The sequence below is a fragment of the Megascapheus bottae genome, chromosome 5, assembly GCF_031878675.1.
Source record: "Megascapheus bottae isolate mThoBot1 chromosome 5, mThoBot2.hap1, whole genome shotgun sequence".
Lineage (NCBI taxonomy): Eukaryota > Metazoa > Chordata > Mammalia > Rodentia > Geomyidae > Megascapheus > Megascapheus bottae.
Window position 1 is genome coordinate 70,171,151 of NC_143513.1, and position 19,618 is coordinate 70,190,768.

Consider the following 19,618-nt stretch of genomic DNA (forward strand, 5'->3'; position numbering starts at 1 on the left):
TTCTTGTGGTTACCAACCTGATTTAAACTACCAAGAATCCCTTAAACCTAAACCTATAACTATTACTTAAGTCTTAACCAGTCCCTTCATTACAGTGGAACTGTAATAACTAAAGTGATCTTTTTCTTTAGGTGAGTGACTACAAGCAACTCATCATGGTCAATTTCTCATCAAAAATATAATTACTAAAGCCTACTTTTTCAGCACTACTATGATGATTCCATTAAAAAGTACTTGGCACAATGATTTAAAAAAACAAACCAAAATAAAAACCCCCTTTCTTGTCTCCTTAGCCGTGAGGTTTCCCAAGAAATATTCACTAAGTGTGTTCATCATACTGCTACCAGAATGATCTACCTGGAATTCATGTCATTCGCTGTTGTACTCCTGCTTTAATCAAGTCAATGATCTCTACCATCCATAGGGCAAAGTCCAGAGTTCTTGTTAGCTTGTTGTGTGGGACCTACATAGCCTGTTGGAATTCCTCCCAATTCCAAGATTACTATGCTGCATGGAATTCAGGTCTGGAGGCAAGGAGAAGGAAGGTTCAATCAGAGAGTGCCGGTCTTGTCACTGAGTGGGAACCTGGGACTGTTGGCTTTGTTTCTCTCTGTAGCCACAATCTGCCATGAGATTTTGACTCACTTTTCCTCATCTATATTTTCACAGCTCCAGTTCAATAACTCCAGCTCTCATCTACTCACCAAGATCCACAAAGGGAAGGGCCAGGCTTCTGATCTTAGAGAACTGAGAGGGTGTTAGGCAGCAGCTAGGGTTCCAAAAATCTTTCTGTGATTGGAATATACTAGCTGTAGTCTGTCTCAGGGCCTTTAAGCATGTTTTTCCCTCAACTACAATGTTCTCACATTGTATGTAGTGGACAGCTCCCATAGCATCCCAACAGCTTCCTGGGTCATTTGGTTTAGCCCCATCCCCTAGTCCTCAGATTCCATGTCTATCATGTGACCTGGGCCATTTATTGACCAATTTGCTTTTTATATTTCTGAGTCTTCCAAGAACATACACTATATGATGCCCAAGCACTGTTTGCTTTGTTGCTGTGCCTTCATTGTCTTGTCAATATGCATAGGGAATTGTAAAATGGGTCACACCCCCAGGAGAGCTTTCCTGTCAATCTCCTGCTCTTTCTTTCTCCTTTTTCTGTGTGCCTTCTCTCCATTCTATCACACACTGGGATTAGAAATGAAAGCTATAAGGGGGGGAGAATGTGATTCAGTGGTACAGGACTGGCCACACATGAGCTAGACTCTGGGTCCAATTCTCTTCACAGCAGAAAAATCAAACAACAGCAACACAAACTCTTAAAACGAAATCGGTGAATCACAAACCCATAAAGTGAATCCCTCTTGCTCTCTCAAGATTTTTCTGCTTTTCTGAAGAGGTTTTCTCCCCAGCCCTACACACCATACACACAGCTCCCCTTTTGTCTCTACTGTCCCGGCTGGTTGAGAAGGAAGCACCCAGAAGAACTGCCCCCAGTTGTCTCTATGCTCTCTATTCATAAAGTGCATTTAAGCCAACAGGAAAAACTTTCCAGGAAATCCACAGGCTTCTCATTCTACTCTTGCCCTTTTCCCTGCTTCAATCTAGTTATCCCTGTTATTATTATTCCAGGAGTATGGCATACATCCCAGCCATTAGTTCTCCCTATTTCTAGAGAGGAAAGGGATTGAGAAGAAAGACTGATTATCTATCAGGGAAATGCATTTTTCCTTTCTCTGGACAGCCCATTGGATTTTTTCTGAAGTCATTTCTGGCTTGGAATTGGGGTTGCTGCTTCTGAAATGAGCCCCCCATGTTGGGGGTGGGTGCTGATTTTATAGCTGCTGGGTAATAGCCTTTTCTGATTTATGAATTGGCATGGGGGGAGGTGCTGAGGCCCCGGATGGGTTCATCACCAAGAGAGCTGCCATATAAAGGCTTCTGTCACATAAAATTATTGTTCTCATTTTGACTTAAAAAATATTCTTTTAGGTAGTGGAGAAATTTAGATTTGAATGGGAAACAGAAAAAGGAAGAGACACTTGGTCCCTTTGGCCCAGAAAGCAAAAATGCTCAGGCAGTACCCAGAAACAGCCACCTGCTTTGAAGACAATTACCAGATGGTTAAATTATTGCCTGGGGCAGGAGTTAGGGGCTTGGTACTTTGCCTTAAAAGCCAAAGATGCATTCTCAGATAGCAGGGAGATGGAGAGAGTAATATCTTAGGTGTCTGGCCTAAGTTCCAGTTTGATTTTGTTGTTGTTGTTATTGTTTTAAGCTGATTAAGAAAAGGTCATATCATGTAAGTTCTTTTCATTTTCTACAAATGAATCTAGTGTGCAGATTCATTGACATGCACCCACTGCTTAGTTTGGATCTGCGAGGTACAATCCACAGAACCGCCTCCCCAGAGGCTGTGCAGAAAAATGAGAAAATATAAGACTCAGTCTCTGCCTTGTAGCAGCACATCACCAGGAGGATGTGCGTGACAGGAATCAACATGCAGAAGGCGGACCAGGCACAGAAGCCAGGGATTTCCCTGGGGAAGAAGGAGCAGAGCATCCTGGGCAAATGGCAAAACCAAAGCAGGCACCCACTGGAGGAGGTCATACACCATCTGGCTAAAGAATTCAGGAACTGTCAGGAGCTTATGCTTTATGTGTTTAAGGTCTGTTTCTGCAATAAATATAAAACCTTGAGAATTCTGCCATAGATTTCTATTGTGCCCACCTCTTTCATTCCCTGCACTTGGGGTCAAACACTTAGTAGGTAAGGAGAAATCATATTCACTTTTACCAAGGTAAGGATTACATTTGAGACTTTGCAGAGGCCACATGGTCTTAGTCTATGTAACAAAGTTCTTATGGTAAAAATAGCCAAGGACCTCATGTAAATGAAGGAGTTGACGGGATTCTAATAAACTGTCAGTTACAAAAAATATCCAAGAAACAAAAATAAACAACAACAACAAAAACCAAAAACAGGTGGCTAATCAGATTTGGATTGTCCTTTGCCAATTCTACCTAACAGAGGAAAACTAAATACTTATTGAATTGAGTTGAAAGGATATTGCTGAATTACAAGTGTATTTTACTTGTTTTTCAACTATCAAACAGGATCCATTTATAAATGCTCTGCATTTATTTATAAATTATTTATAAATGCTCTGCATTTATTTACTGTGTATTTACTTCAGTAGTACCTATAACACACAGCCATTCTATGACCATATTTTAAGCAATGGATCACTTCTTTGATAACCTGAATTTCCATATCTCATCCAGTATGCAAAGACGTTATGTTATCTTTTTCCATGGAACCAAGCTCCAGACAGCAATATAAGAAATCTCCCCTCCCATTTTAGGTCTAAGGGTGATAGTGATAAGGAAGAGAAGGAAGACAGGATTCTTTTCAGGGTGTGGCCTGAGGGACACTGGATAATGCAAGCTGCTGAGCTGTCTCCATTCAGCCTGTTTAACTGTAGGACTCAGTTCATTTCTTTAATTTATTTCTTTGCTTTCATGGCAGAATAAACTCCAAATTCCAGGGGTCAACTAAGCCCCTGCCACTAGTCCATGCGTGGCCAAAAACACCCTTTGGTATCATCAGTCAATGCCAGCTAGTTAATAATGACCAGCCTCTTCGTTAATGGCCCGAGGCAGGGGTCCTGGGGCGACAAAGCTCCAGGAGAAATGCTTGTCAACAGCTTCATAGAAACAATAGTTGACAAGAAGCTCTTCTTCTGGCCATGTTCAAGGGCATATCCCACCATGCTCAGCTCTTTAGAAAGGTAGTAATTAGGTTTCCCCCCCCCCCTTCAGTGCACATGGTGAATGCAGCAGGATCTGGCATTTGGAGAACCATTAGGGTCTATCCCTCTCATCTTGACTAGCCTCGGGTTTATGTGTATAACTAAGAAATAATAAGATTGCAATGCACTATGAGGGCTGCACGTGGCTCCTACAGAGAGAAAAGACACTTTCAAGTGTCAAGGCTGCAGGCAAGAAAAGGCTACTGCAAAGTAAAGTTGACCATGACTTACTTGGCTAGCTCCATCTACCACAGCACACAGCATCACTCACAAGCAGCAGGTGGTGACAGAGTACTAACTAGGAAGTTCCAAGAAGGCATCCAACTTTTCTTATGTATCTTCATACCAGCCAGGATGGATATTGAAGAATGATAAGGATGGTACTCTATCACTTATTTCAAATCTCCCTTTCTGCCTTTTTGTTGGTTTCTCATAGACATTTCTTCCTAACCTGGTTTTGAACACTGATCCTCAGATCTCAGTCTCCTGAGTACCTAGGATTACAGTCGTGAGCCAGTGCTCAGTAGGACAAATATTTCTAAGCCTGCAGGACTATAGTCATCTGGTCAGTGTTTCCTAATTGCATACCATAATAGGTCATAGCTTTGCTGCCATTTTGCTCTTACTAGCTAGTGGACTTTAGGAAATGCCTAGAGAAGACAGCCCTCCCAAAGCTCAGTCCCCTTGGGTATGAATGAGCTTCTATTCTCCAATGAACTCCGTAAATATTTTCATTGTCCATGGTTGTATTACTGTAGTAATGGTTGGTCCACAGTATTGATTTGGTCCACAGATGAGAAAATGGAAATGAAGATGCCACAGACCAGGACTTGAATGCAGAAACTTCATCCAAGACTTTCAGAGATACCTCATTGCTACCTCCTAAATTGTCAATAAAGAACTGCCAAAACCAAATTGCTGATATTGAGAAATCACTTGAGTAAAAAACCCAGAAGGGCAGATGATGACAGTGGCATGGCTTGAAAATGTGAGTTGGATGCCCAAAGCTGAAGGTAATGTATTGCCAGCAGATATAAAGGCATTTTCCTAGGTCAGTACTTTTTGTACTGATCATGAGATAGGTTATACATTGCAACCCAAAGCACATGTCCCTGCATATACGCAGTCGAAGCACTTACCCTTACTATATTTGATGGACACTGTTCCATTCGATTTTATTTTATTTCATTTAAAACAAAATTCTGGTCATGACCCTTTAAATTGATTTTGTGACCCACTAAATTGATTTCCTGACCCACTAATGTGTCATGGCCAGCAGTTTGAAAAACACTGGCCTGACCCTATTCCAGCTCCCCCTTCCCTCCTCAGGGCCTGGAAGATGGAAATAATGTGGGGATGAGCAAGACAGGAGGTGGAACTGAGAAAAAACTGAGGAGGAAGGGCAAAGAAATACTCAAAATATAAAGTAAGAGAATAGAAGTGAGATGAGAAGGAAGAAATGAAGAGGAAATAGGAGACAAAAATGAGAAAGGGCTGGACTAAATCGGTTCATATCGAGGTTCTCAAGCTGTTCGGCCTACATTTACACCAAAACCTTCCCCAATAGGGTTAATAGCCAGAGCCCTGGTAATGATGGTTGGTTGTCTAGAGAACTCTCATCTGCCAGTACCACCTAGCTCCTTATGATTACCTCAAGAAGGAATCTTCTATGTGTTGTTCCAGAACCCTGGCTCTAGAAAGATCTGGAAGGCAGTGTGTAAATATGCAGAATGAAGAAACTTTGCGAATAAAGGCTTTATGAACTTGTGACCTGGGTCTAACTAGTGAATTCTGTTTACAAAGGAGATAGTTATAGAAAACAAAAGAGAAGTGAAAATTACAGATTGAGGTAAGATTAGTTTACAAAGGGGCTGCAAACTATGTACTCTGATGGCCAGATCTTTATATATGGTTCTACTTGTACAGTGCATAATAAACTTTTTTCAAGCATAAGAAACGTGCATGCACACACCCGTGTGAGTACACACATGCACATGCACACACACACACACACACACACACACACACACATTTATTTTATTTGGAGGAGTCATGGGGCTTGAATTGTGGGCCTAGGTGCTGTCCCTGAGCATTTCAGCTTAAGGCTACCAACCTACCCTTGAGCCACAGTGCCACTCCCAGTTTTCTGGTGGTTAATTGGAGATAAGAGTCTCACATTCTTTTGTGCCCAGGCTGGCTTTGAACTGTGATACTCAGATCTCAGCCTCCTGAGTAACTAGGATTATAGGCATGAGCCACCATGCCCAGATTATTTATTTATTTTTATTTTAAGAATATACATCTGGGGCCGGGAGTTTGGCCTAGTGGTTAAAGTGCTTGCCTAGTATGCACAAAGGCCCAGGTTCAATTCCTTGGTACCACATACATAGAAAAGAGCTGGAAGTAGTGCTGAGGCTCAAGTGGTAGAGCTCTAACCTTGAGAAAGTCCAAGGACAGTGCTCAGGCCCTGAACTCAAGCCCAGGACTGGCCAAAAAAAAAAAAAAAAGAATAAACATCTGGTCTGCAAGAGTGATGGATGGTGGATGGGGGAGATTGACTAGAATACAATATAGCAGTATAGACATGTGTGGGAATGCAAAAGTGAAATCCCTTTCCCAGCTCACTAATGCGAGCTAGTGTGTGTGTGTGTGTGTGTGTGTGTGTGTGTGTGTGTTTGTATGTGTGTGTGTGTGCTGGCCCTAGGGCTTGAATGCAGGCCCTGAATACTGTCCCTGATCTTTGTTGGTCAAGACTAATGCACTACAACTTGAGCCACAGCTCCCCTTCCAGCATTTAATTTTTGGTGGTTAATTGAAGAAAGAAGTCTCAGCAACTTTTCTGAGTACATTGGATCTGAACCATGAGCCTCAGATCTCAGCCTCCTGAGCAGCTAGAATTACAAGTGTGAGAAACTGGTGCTCATATATAAGCTAAGATCTTTTAAAAGGAGTATACGTATTATCCTTGTTAGTATGATTGCATTTTCAAACACAGAAAATTAGGAAATAAAAGAGTGAGATAAAGGTTCAAAGAGCAGCTTAATTTTTCTTTTACTAATGAGTAATGTGAAATACTCTATTATCACCCAGAAAATGTTATTAATCCAGATAAGAGATATTAGGATTGGTTGCATCATCATCATCAATCTTTCTTTAATAACCAGGGATACGAGATTCTAAGGTCTGGGTTCCAGCGGCTGTCGTAATGGGAAAGGACACCATATACAGATACAGAGCACATTGCTCAGGATATTGCTTAAGTCATGATAGTTCTTTATCCTTGTTTTCATGAACCAATTAAGTGAAGACTGGTTGTGAAATTCTGAGAGTAGATTCTCACCTTCTCTGGTGTCACTCAGTTGTTTCAACTAACCAGAAGGTGCTGAATTTTTTTATATTTTTTAACAAATGGGTTAAAACTCTTTATAACTCTTCCATGGAAGATTTTTTAAGAAAGTAGATCATGTGCCTAACTTTTTAAATTTTTAGATATGAATTTTTAAAGCTTCACACTCATTATCAGTGACAAAAATCACATAATGGTGAAAATTCTTCCAAACATCTTTTTTCCCTCCCTTCCAATGGTCTCGCCATATCATAAGTTCTGTGTGAAAATATTTACTTTCTTACCCATCAGCAACATACTACTTACATATTGAAGGGGAAGATTAGGTGCTTAGCTTTTCAAAGTTATCAGCAAAGTGGCATACTCTGACAGCTGCTTGTCAGGACTGAAAAGGTCACCAAATGTGGAACATTTTTATTCTTTTAAAAGAAAAAAGTGTTTAATTACATAAGCAGGAAGCATCTGCGTTATACCAAATGAATTTCATGGATAGTTCCATACTATTGAAGTGGATTATAAAGATGCTATTTAAAGGATTGTGTTTACAACTTTGATTATGTGTGTCATATACAAATTGTAAATTTGTTCCAATATTCTGAAACAAAACCAGCCAATACGAATGTCAATGTTGCATTCTACTCCCGGAATGCTAGAATTCTCCTGAACCTCCAGGCTCTTTTATGGCTGACCTAAGGTGCCTAAGCATGAATGGCATAGACCAACAGAGGGAAAAAGCAGCTAGTATTAAATTCCAGGTATATACAAGTAAAGTCAACTTTTTTTGTTGCTTCAGACAGAAGATTTTCAGGCTGGGTATAGTGGTAACCCTAATTAGTGGGGGGCTTCAGGTGGGAGAATCATGGTCCAAATCCTGACTGAGCATAGGAACTTATCTGGAAAACAAACTAAAGTAAAAAAGACTAGAGATATGGCTCCTAATTGAAGGTCCTTGAGTTCAATCCCTAGTACAATAAATAGAAAAGTTTCTTTTAAAATTCTAATAAAAATGAGTGTGGATGAGTCATGCCTATAATCCTAGCTACTCAGGAGGCTGAGATCTGAAGATCATGGTCCAAAGCCAGTCTATCCAGGAAAGTTTATGAAACTCATTTGCAATTAGCTAACACAAACCCTCTTTTCCTTTGTATATATTTGAGACACAGACTTGTTAACTCTGTGGAGCTGGCCTCGAACTTGAGATTCTTCTATCTCCACCTGCAGAGTAGCTGATATTGTGCATACTATAATGTTCATCCTAGATCCACCGTCTTACTCAGACCATTAGATCCTAGCCTTGTGCACAGAGAAGCAGAATTTCTTGAAGGACCTGGCCTTTCCTCCCATCTGAAGTCCGAATGGTGTCCCTGGTTATTATCTGTGTATGTTAGTTGGATACTACCCATTTAACTGGGATAGATTAGAAGCCTTTGGTACCCGCTGACTCAATGAAGATAGAGCTAACAGAGGACTTTGTCCTCTGTCACTCTTGGCACTGAAACCAGCATCTGGAGACTGTAAGAGTGTGTTTATAAATAATGGATACCCTTATGATAATTTTTACAAAGCTAAAAATAGTAGAGGTGGAAGCTAAGATGAATGAAAATAATAGAGGTGGAAGCTAAGATGGATGAAATCCTCATTAGATGCTATATGCTGTCTTTGGAATTTTATGTTCATTTTCTAATCTACTCATTGTAGCCATTCAGTGAGTGAGAACACACACACACACACACACACACACACACACACACTCTCATTTTGGGGGGAAGAATACTGATATGGGGGCTGAGAGTGTGGCTTACTAGTAGAGTACATGCCTGACATGCACGAACCCCAGGGTTTAATTTTCAGTACCACATATACAGAAAAAGCTGAAAGTGGTGCTGTGGCTCAAGTGGTAGAGTACTACCCTTGAGAAAGCTCAAGTACAGTGCTGAGGCCCTGAATTCAAGCCTCAGGACTGGCAAAATAAAAGAATACTGAAAAGCAGAGAGGTTGAAAACTTTCCCCAAGATCAAGTAGCAAAATCGCGGGCAGGAAGCAAAGCTGCTGGGTTCAGACGTTGTGATCCTCTAGCAGAAGCACAGACCTGCAGAGTGCCATCTTCCATCCTATTCTTCCGTCCCTTTCTTTGTTGCTCAACTTTTAAAGAAGACATATGCGGGTAGTCCTTCTTCCTAATCATTATGCATCCCCTTGAAACTATTGCATCTGTCTTTGAGTCAGTTTCCAATTCACATCTCCATTGTCTTCTTATAATACTTGACATGCACTTAAAAATCTACAATGAGATGCAACTCTGCCATTTGTAATTTCTCCTTTTATCCTTATGTTGCATTTGGTAAAATCATGTAACATCACTAATGCAATGTAGTCATTCTGAACAATGGCATAAATTAACATGCACCTATTTACTTTTGAAATGGTCTCATCAATATTCAAACTGAGTGCATAATTCACTTAAATATCGGATATTTCCAGTCTCTCTTGTCTGTGGAACTCTAGTGACAGTCAATCAGAAATAGATAGAACTACTTCTATTCAGACACCTTCCTTTGAAGGCAGACGAGATGGGTTGGGATTGGGTGCTAGCTGTATTCCATCAGCCCTGGGGTGGGGCAGAGGAGACAACCTGGAAGCTCTTCAACCTGGAGACTGAGCTTTAGCCTCCAGACGAAAGTTCTTTTAATCCCTCCCCACTGATGTATTAAAAATGTTACCCACAAGCTCATGTTGTTGAAGGCATGGGCCCCAGAGAAGCAGAGTTTAGGGCTGAAGCCTCTGGGAAATGATTGGCTCATGGGGGCTCCGACTTCACTCAAAGATCAATCTATTGATGGGTTCACAACTTAATAAGCTGTTGGGAGGTGGGGGAGACTTTAGGAAGCAGGGCCTAGTTGTAGGCAGTAGGCTACTTCAGGGCATGACCATGAATTTATGTAATTTATCCAAACCCTTCTCTCCCTTTCTCCCTCCCTCCCTCCCTCCCTCTTTCTGCTTCCTGGTTTCCATGAAGTGAGCAGCTCTACCATACTGCCACCATATGCTTCATGCCATGACATCCACCTTGCCAAAGACACAGAAACAAGAGGCAATGACCATGGACTGAAAACACTGAAACTGACTCAAAATAGTCTTCCTTCTTCTTGTTCTTCCTCTTGTTCTTTCTCCTCCTCCTCTTCCTCCTCCTCTTCTTCCTCCTCCTTTTCTTGTGTACTTACAACTTCTTGATTCTTCTTATTTTGGGTATTATTCATGTTTGAACTCTGCACTTCATGCTTTTACCACTTTAATCACACCGCCAGCCCTTTTTTGCTTTAGGTATTTTTTTAGATAGAGTCTTTGACTTGAAATTCCTACTTATGTCTTTGAGTAGCTAAGATTACAAGCATGAGCCACTGTACCTGAAAAATCTTTCCTTCCTCAAGTTAATTTTGTCACAATGACTGAAAAACTAAGAGTTACCAAGCCCTAATTCCACAGGAAATCCAGGTCTCCTGAGAAACCTTCATGCAGGACCCTTCTCTTCCAATGCCCTTGAGGCTGAACTGACTTTGTGTTGGCCTTCTCTCCATACCAGATCCTCAGCCCCTCCCACTTCATTTCCTGGGGCAGCTTGTCATCCATGTCTACATCCTCATGGAGTGCTCTCTCCCTGCACTGGAACCCCTCCCTGCCCTAGAACTCCCCTGGGGTTGGTCTGCATTCCCACTCTTTGCCCAGACCTAGCTGCCCACACAGACTATTTCCCACCTCTAGGTCTCCTGTACATGACTGTCTCCAAGTGGGATGGATGCTTACACATTTACTTTTCCTATAGATCGTTCAGAAGCTTCTAGCCTTCTTTTGATTTTGTCTTTTTTTTTTTTTTGAGAGGGGGGCTACATAATGCCCAGGCCTGATTATACAGTAAGCTGTTGTAGTGACAAAAAGTACTAGAATGCCAAATTAGGAGAAGAATGTCCAAGCTCACCAGGAAAGAGCAGCCAAAGCTTTCCTTCATAAATGACCCATGCATTTCATTGTCTTTCCTTCTTTCCCACCTTGACTGCCTGGTCCTATGTTTATACCCATCTTGTCCTGGGACAGAGAGAAGGGGAACAAACCATGTTCCCATCTGCTGCCAATATCCTTAGTCTTTCCAATGCTCAGTGTGTGTCAACTTCAAATATCCAGTGGAGCTGGACTCAAATGAAGGGCCTTCCCCAGAGTGGGAGGTAGAAGGCCAAAGACTTGTTCTAGGGGAAGGAGACACAAGCTCCTGCCTCTTTCTGCCCTGGAAAGCAGGACTCCTTACTGGCATGAAGAAAGTCTCTACTTTTGTGTTTTCTTAGGGGCTTGAAAATGGACAAGGGAAGCAGGGATTCCCAGGTAGGAGCAAGACACTGGAGCTGAACTTGCCTTTCTCCATCCTGTGGGGATTTGTGCATAATAGCCTGGCCCTAGCAACAATCCAGCCTCTAAAAACGATATTAATAGCCATAATGATGAAGTAATGCCACTTATGGTAACCTACTACAAGCGAGGCACACTATCTAGATCAGCTTTAATCCTAAAACCACCAACAGATGATTTTTATCTCTTGCATTTTGTACATGAAGGAACCAAAGCATGAACTCCTTGAGCGAGTTGCCTTGGGTGGCAGAGCTGGTGAGCACAAAGGGTCAGGATAAAAAGCCAAGTTCATGGTCTATCCATGGCTCCCTGGGGACTCTAGCCGGCTAGCACTTCTGCCTTCCAGTCAGCCTGTGTACTGAGAGCTGATCTCTCCTCTCAGGGAAGCTGCTAAACTCCATCATAGTCAGACTTTAAGATGTGAGAGTGGCTGCTTAGTAGCACATCTATGGAGGAAGGACAGTTTTGCTGCTGTCTGTGGGAGCACTAGATGTTGCAAGGAGCTCTTTCCCACACTTGCTGGGGCCATGGAAGACCCTCCTTTACCAGGTTGATGGGGTACCTTTGAGTCCTCACCACCATCCTCAGTACTCCAGTCTACAATCCCACTCTTGTGGAACGCTTTTGACTTCCGAAATGTCCGGAGGGCATGAGACCTTCCTAATGGACTGGGGAGATGGCTAGCAATCTGTTCCCTGGTCTTTGTGTGAGAGGGGCTGGGGAAGATACTACAGTGGGAGTGGCACCCTAGCTTTAAGCCTGATCTCCCCTCCTCCTCTGTCAACTTGCTGTGTGACTCCAGACAAACTGTTGTCTTCTCTGAGCTTCATTTGCTCACCAGTCCTGTGGGAGAGGAGCAAGGAAGAGCAGAAGACGGGTGCAAAACAAAAGCCTTGGGAGTCTTCCAGTTCCAAGGATGCAATAGAAAATCCAGGCTGCCAGAACCTATGGATGGGAGAAAACCGGGAGAGATGCCAGCCACCTCCCATTTGGTCCCTTTCAGTTCTGCAGTGATGAACTGGGGATGTTTTGCTTTAATGTAGAAGGAAGGGAAAGAGGGCCATCTCAGCAATGACATGTGGGGACAGGGACCACATCAGCAATCAACATATGGGGACTCTGGGGATATGCTCCAGACCAGTGGGGAGGCATCCTTGCACCTGAATGATATTGGGTGAATTGCTACAACATCTCTTTGCTTCTTTGCAGATGCCTGAGATTGCTCTGTATCCTGTCACTCATTTCTCAGCCTATGCTTCAAGTTTGAGTTCCCAGGGATTCTTCAGACACAGCCCCGTCTAGGTGCCAGGAGCAAATGTCTGAACAGGCTTGTCACAGTGTCAGCCATCCAAACACAAACTTGAACTGACAACTCAGTCCCCTGCAGGGACACAAAGTACGAAGGAGAGACAGTGGCAGTGTCACTGTCAAACACATTTCACGTGAGACAAGCTGGGGGGACTCAAGTGTAAAATCTTCTCAAGACCCTAGCTCCTTGGGCTGCAGAAATTATCAGCACAACTACACCTCCAAGGTTGTCACGCTCACATCAGCTCCCCTGGGAGCCTCCTTGGGAAGCAGGCTAGAGATGCCAAGGGACACCAAGACACAAAGAAATGGCCAAGGAATCTTTGGTAGAGGTGCTATAAAACTTCAGTGTCTGGAGCCCCAACTTGCACCAACCTTCCTTGGCCTGCAACCCCAGATTTTCACTTAAATTTCAGAGTCTCATCCTGGCAAAATTCCTCATCACCAATGCACATTCTCACCCTTTGCCTCCCATAGAGCAGGTGCTCTATCTCTCCAATCTCCCTGAAGAGAACTTGAAAAGAAACTCTGAGAATTAGGAAGGGGACAGAAGGAAGCCTCACACCATTTCCTCTCCTGGTAGATGCTTTGGTCTCTCTGGGTTCCACCACAGAAACTCTGCTTAAAATCAGCCCTCTTGACCCTGCCAAGGCTCTGGATTCCACTTATCTGCTCAATTTCCATTTTCAGTAACACTTATCACCTGCTAAGCTACTCTATGATTTATTTATTATGTTGATTGCTTCTTGGCTGCCTCCTCTTGCTAAAATCACAGGGATATTTATCGGCTTCTTCACTGTGGTGTCTCTGAGGCCTTGGCTGGTGTTTCTCACATAGTAGGTACTTATTGACTATTTTGAATGAATGAGTGAATGAATAAATAAATAAATTAACTTTGTGTGTCATAAAGCCAGTTGGTTCCGCACAGGTAGGTGATCCAGCTGCAGCCCATATCCTAGCCCTGAAGCATGTGTGCCCTCCTGGTCCATAGCAAGGGCTTTAGTGCTAGTGGTGGTGGAGGTGATGGTGGTAATGGTGGTATGTCTGTGCATGTGTGTGTGCATGTGTACGTGTGTGTGTGTGTGTGTGTGTGTTCCCAGACACCTGAAAACAGATCCAATATCAACAGAAATCATAAAAACAAAGGGTGCCATGAAAGGTGGATTTGGCCCAGACACAACTGAAAGTAGATAAAATAGATCCCAAGCAAGTAGAAACTTGTGCTGGAAACCTATGGATTCCAAGCAGGGAAAAGCTGGTGTGTGTAGTGGCAGAGATGCTGAAACTGGTCGGGAAATCTGCCACTTTTCCTAAGAAGAAGTGCCTCCCTTTGAGTGGGGGACTGCTGCTTCCCCTCATGTGTGGTCATTCCCAGGCCTGAGATGCTGCCTCGTTAACATTTCCACTCTTGTCTCTCCCTTTGGCTGGGCAAGTTTTGATCACAAAGGTTGTGGTGCACATGTGAACACTCCCTTGGGGATACTGGAGTGACAGCAGATGCACACCACACACATACAAGTACATACAGATGAGGCTAAGGGAGACAGACTGATGCAGTCTCAGGGACTGGGAGATGTGCAAAAACACACGTGAACCTGCTGCTACACATGTATGCACACTCACCACAGAGATACCCAGAACTGCAAGGAAGAGGAACAAGACATGGTGCTGATACAGATGACAAAATGACATTGACATTGAGCAGTGTGCACTCAGATGCTTTACATGGGGTGTCTCATCAAAACCTTACCACTAATCTAGATCAATCTTATTTTCTATGTCCCCATTTCACAGGTTACAAATGGGGTCCCATGTAACCTAAGTGGGCCTCTTTCTACAATTACTGCTCCCTTCCATTCTCCCCCTCCACACAGCCCTTCTGCATTCTCAAAACCATCAGTCATGTTCTTGTCTTAGGTTGACACACTTTCCATTCCCTGGATCACTCTTCTCCTGACATCCACCTCCCACCACTTCACTGTTTTCTACTCCATGCTCCTATGCTCCTTCCTCAGGAGAAGTCCTCTGGCAACATATTCCTTTCCTTTGCTTTCCTTCCTTCCTTCCTTTTTTTTGTTTTGAATCTCTGGGCCTCATATTGGCTAGGCTAATGTTCTACCACTTGAGCAACATCTCTACTTGGCAATCATCCTTCAAAGAACTGTTCTACCACTCCCTGGGACATTAGGCAGCTATAGAGGGTGGGAGAGGGTTTCTCCACCAGAGGAAATGCGGAGTGGAGTGGGCTGTAGAAGGGGGTCGGGATGGAAGTCGGCCCATGTGCCTTCACAAGGGAACCAGAGGATAGGTTTGGGAAATAAGTTCCCAAGCCGAGGATAGGAGTTACAGCATGGGGCTGAAAAGCTGGGCTCATGCCAAGAGCAATGGTAAATCATCAATGGAAACCATTGTGGGTAGAAGAGCTGCCAGTTTTGCTCACAGCCTTCCAGACCCTGTTCCTTCCCCCCCTCTCTCCTCACCAGCCTGTTATTCCCTAAGGGTTCAAGGGCCCAAGGTCCTACTACAACTTCCAAAAGATATGAGAGAGGAGGCAGGAGTGTCTAAGAACAGATGTGGCAGAGCCACATTTTTCACTACTAGCTCTCTCTTACACACTCTCCCCTCCCTGAAGAGAATTGTCTTTTACTCTAATGTGAGCCTTGTGGGTTGTAATTCAGATTGCTACTCCACCATACTTAGGAGCTGAGAGGCTGTCTTTCCACTGAGATCAGGCAATAGAGACTCCAGGGTGTTTTATGGGAGATGGTAGGTTTTGGTATTTCGTGACAGGAACAAACGGATTGAAGGAAGAGGCTAAGGGCCTATAGACCTCTTTTGTTTTATTTTTTAAACTGCTGTTTTTGTTTTCAATACTGTGAATTAAAATCAGGAATTCAAGGCCTTGCCTTTACTAGGCAAGAGCTCCATTATTTGAACTATAGCCCCAGTCCTTTTTGCTTTTAGTTCATTTTTCAGGTGGGATCATAGAGTAACTTCCTCTGTGCTGGCCTTCAACTGTGATCCTCCTACCTTTACTTCCCAAGTAGCTTGAATTACAGGTGTATCTCACCATGCCTGGCCCTTTTGTAGATCATTTTAGCTCAGATTAATTTATTCATTCATTCACCCAGATGAATGAATACATATGGGATACCTGTAATGTATGGAGTATTTATGTGTCAGAGCATTTTTAGTAGGCTGTTGATAGATACATACATGAACAAAAATGACTAAAAAAACCAATATTTGTAGTCTCATGGAGCTTACGTTCTAAACGTGGATGGTACACAAAAGGTAATAAACATAACATATATAAAGTGCCTAAAAATAGATGAAGCGCTACAAATAAAAATAGAGATCAATGAGGACATGGCAATTTCTGGGTCTGAATGGAGACCTGGCTGGGATTTTCTCTGGGGAGCTCAGGGAGGCCCCCCATAAAAGCAAAGCCTCAACAGAGAATCATCTTTGTAGTTTTTTGCAGAGAACATCAGATCAAGGGAACAATCACTTAGAGATCACCTAGGACATATCTGTGTACAGACATTCACGCCCCCCATTCCCTGGATCTGCAGCACAGATGAGGGGAAGAGAATGACAAAGTGAAGAGCAAGGATAGTGAAGTCTAGTGTTTCCCAGTGTGCATAGAGCCTTCTGGGTCTTGGTGAATGCTTTGGCTGTTGCAAGTATCTGACCAGAGGAAAAGACATGATCCAATGTAAACTTTAAAAAACTGATATTTGCACCCCTAAAAAATAAAGCCTGGAAAGGGAAGGTTAAGAAGAGTAGGTGCATTTAAGGGGCTGTTACAAAGTGGCATTATGATGGCTAGCAAGTAGTCATATTCTGGAAACATTTTTAGAGCTATTAGAATTTTTCAACACACTTTGTGGAGGCAAGGAATAAAGGCAAGAGTCAAAGATGGCTGAATGGCTTTTATTTTGAATTATGTGGTTGCTGTCATCTGGGATGGGATGTGAACAAGAAAGGAATGTTAGAGAGGAAGATGTAGAGGTCAGCCATGTTAAATCAAAGACCTGTGAGACATATAGGTAAAGATGGCAGGGAGGGAGGTAGTTGGTTATGTAAGGTAGGACCCAAAGAAAAAACATGGGATTAGAGAGTCATGGAACTAAATGGTTTGTTAAAGAACAAGTATAAGATGAGGTAGGTAGTGAGAAGAGGAGAAGAAACCAGAAGAGGAGACTGAGAAACAGTGATCAAAGCAGTAAGAGGGAATTCTTCTCCAATGACAACTTGAAGAAAGCATCTGAGTCAGCATCCACACCTCTTTCTAGGCTTGGATGCCAACAGATGAAGGACTTTGCTCCTTGCATTTCTTTGAGTCCCTGCCTGCAGTAGTTTCACCAAGATTCCAAGGTTACCTCATCCTCCAATAGGTTGACTCAAAGGTTAAAAAACTGCTGTTTGCTGCCTGTCTTAGTTTACATTTGTTGATGTATTGGCTTACCATAGTTTTACATCACAAGAGCAGAGCCAACAGGTGTGACCTAGGCCCAGCAGTCCGCAGATCCTAACTAGTTATAGAAAGTTTCTTGTCACCAGGACTAATCCAACGCTACTTAAGAATCACTTGGAACTGTTTAAGAAAGAAAGCAGGCGATTTTATTGAAACAGTGAGTTTACTAGGTAAAAATATTATTGTAGCCAGATGCTGATGACCCATGCCTATAATCCTAGCTACTCAGGAGCTGAGATTTGAGGATCCAGGTTCAAAGCCAGCCCTAACAGGAAAGGCCATGAGATTCTTATCTCCAGTTAACCAGCAGAAAACCAGAAGTGGTGCTATGGCTCAAAGTGATGGAGAACTAGCCTTGAGCAAAAATGGAGCTCAGGAACAGTATCCGGGCCCCAGAGTTTAACTCCATGGCTGACCAAAAATAAATAAGTAAGTATAAATAAGACAAGTCACGGTGGTGATGTTAGGATATTACAGCTCCCTTCAAATCCAGTATCTCCACATGTGAAGACATCTGGAGATTCTCTCTCTAAGGGCTGTAAATTAAAATTGAGGCTATTTATGAGGGGCCTAACCTAATCTGACTAGTGTTCTTACACGGAAAGGCACACACAGATGGCAGACCATGTGAAGGCACAGGAAGAAGATGGACATCTGTGAACCAAGGAGACAAGCTCCAAAGAAGTCAAGTCTACTGACACCTTAATCTTGAACTTCTAAGGGTCATAGTCTGTGGTCTATTACACCACAGACTGATAGGTCACTCAAGTTGGTCAAGTCTACAGACTTGAGCTGACCTTGTTGCTCTCCAAAAGATTCATTCTAACATGGAAAGGTGCTCCCCCTCAGCTCCCAGGGCCTTGAAGCAGACCAAGAGTGTGAATGTGTGTGTGTATGTGTGTATGTGTGTGTGTGGGGGGGGGGTTAACCTCACTAAGAAAAACAAGGAATGGAGACAGCAGGACAACCTCATTCTCTGCTCAGACATCCTCATTCTCTAGGCAAAATGGTTCACACTCACCCCACATAAGGGCATTCCCAAGCCCTGTGAGGGCATTCCCAAGCCCTGGCGTCCACAAGAACACCACAATGGATTCCAGTGTGGCTGAAGCTGGGCAATCCAACCAGGGAGCCCCACACCAAGAGCAGATGTCATCCAGCTCTCGGGGAGGGTGGCGTAGCTGTGAGATGCTGGGGCATAATACACAAGCCCTGTGGGTGGCATAATGTGGAATTCATCTCTCTCACTCTGAGGAGCAGGGGATGGGTGAAACACAATCCACACTCTGTCAGTGAGGTCCTCCCGAGAGTTCAGGCAACGCTAATGAAGACGAATAAGATGGGGAGCCATTGCTCATGGATGTGGCCTCTGCCCCTCAGCGCTGACACATCCATATTCATGAGCTGGAAGGACAGCTCTTGGGATGACCCAACCAATGCAGAGATGATGGGCAGAAATATAGTAATCTGCAGTGGGTATATCTGGGGGGACAGGGAGCACAAGTAGGAAGGGGTGGGGGATGTAATTCTGCTCCCTAATTCTTTATCCACTTGGCTATTTCATGATGTTCCCTTGTTTAGGGTCTTTTGTGAGTATATCTTTGCCCATCACAAACTTCCTGGGTCCAGACAGATGACTTTGGTAGGATATTACACATTAGGTAAGAACTTTGGACCAAGAACTTGGGCATTACGTACCATGTTTCTACAAAAGAGGAAAAATGTTGTCCCTAAACCTATTCACGCTATCATTTTGAAGTTAGTGGATTTGTCCTAGACTCACGAATATTTTGATATTTCAAATGTTTCATTCCCTGTTACAGCACACCCAGCTTCAGTCCCCAGGCAGCAGAACTGAAAGGAAACACGCTGAGCCAAATAAATCAAATCACCTCTGTGCAGCCGGCCTCCTGTAGGTTTCCACAGAGCCACAGGCTAGTATTTAGTTGCAAGACAAATGTCTAGCCGAGTCCAAAGAGCCTTACCTGCCTTTCTGACATGATGTAGAGTTGCTCGTGATCCTTGGAGAAGGCCATGTCCCTGAGAACTGGACCGGGATCTACTACCTGCACAGTCTCATACTGGAGGGCGTTGCCTCTAGGCCCATCCACTCGGATCTACAGAGAAAAGGAAGATAGGGGGAAAAAAGCAGACATGAGTTCAGGTCCTACACTACCCACAGACCAACTTGATCCCAGAGATTCTGCCAACAGCTAAGGCAGGGGTCAATGAGCTCTGTCCCCATAAAGTTCAGAGAACAAGGCCAGGAGCAGGG

The 19,618-nt window shown here is 43.4% G+C and overlaps 1 protein-coding gene across 1 annotated transcript in view; it reads right to left on the reverse strand.

The window, feature by feature from the left end:
- The window catches only part of Plxna4 (plexin A4), a 338,047-nt gene that overhangs the window by 123,320 nt on the left and 195,109 nt on the right, over positions 1–19,618 (reverse strand). The window contains exon 3 of the mRNA XM_090333317.1: positions 19,329–19,460. Within this exon, the coding sequence (XP_090189443.1) occupies positions 19,329–19,460 (132 nt within the window). The remainder of the gene's footprint in view (positions 1–19,328; positions 19,461–19,618) is intronic.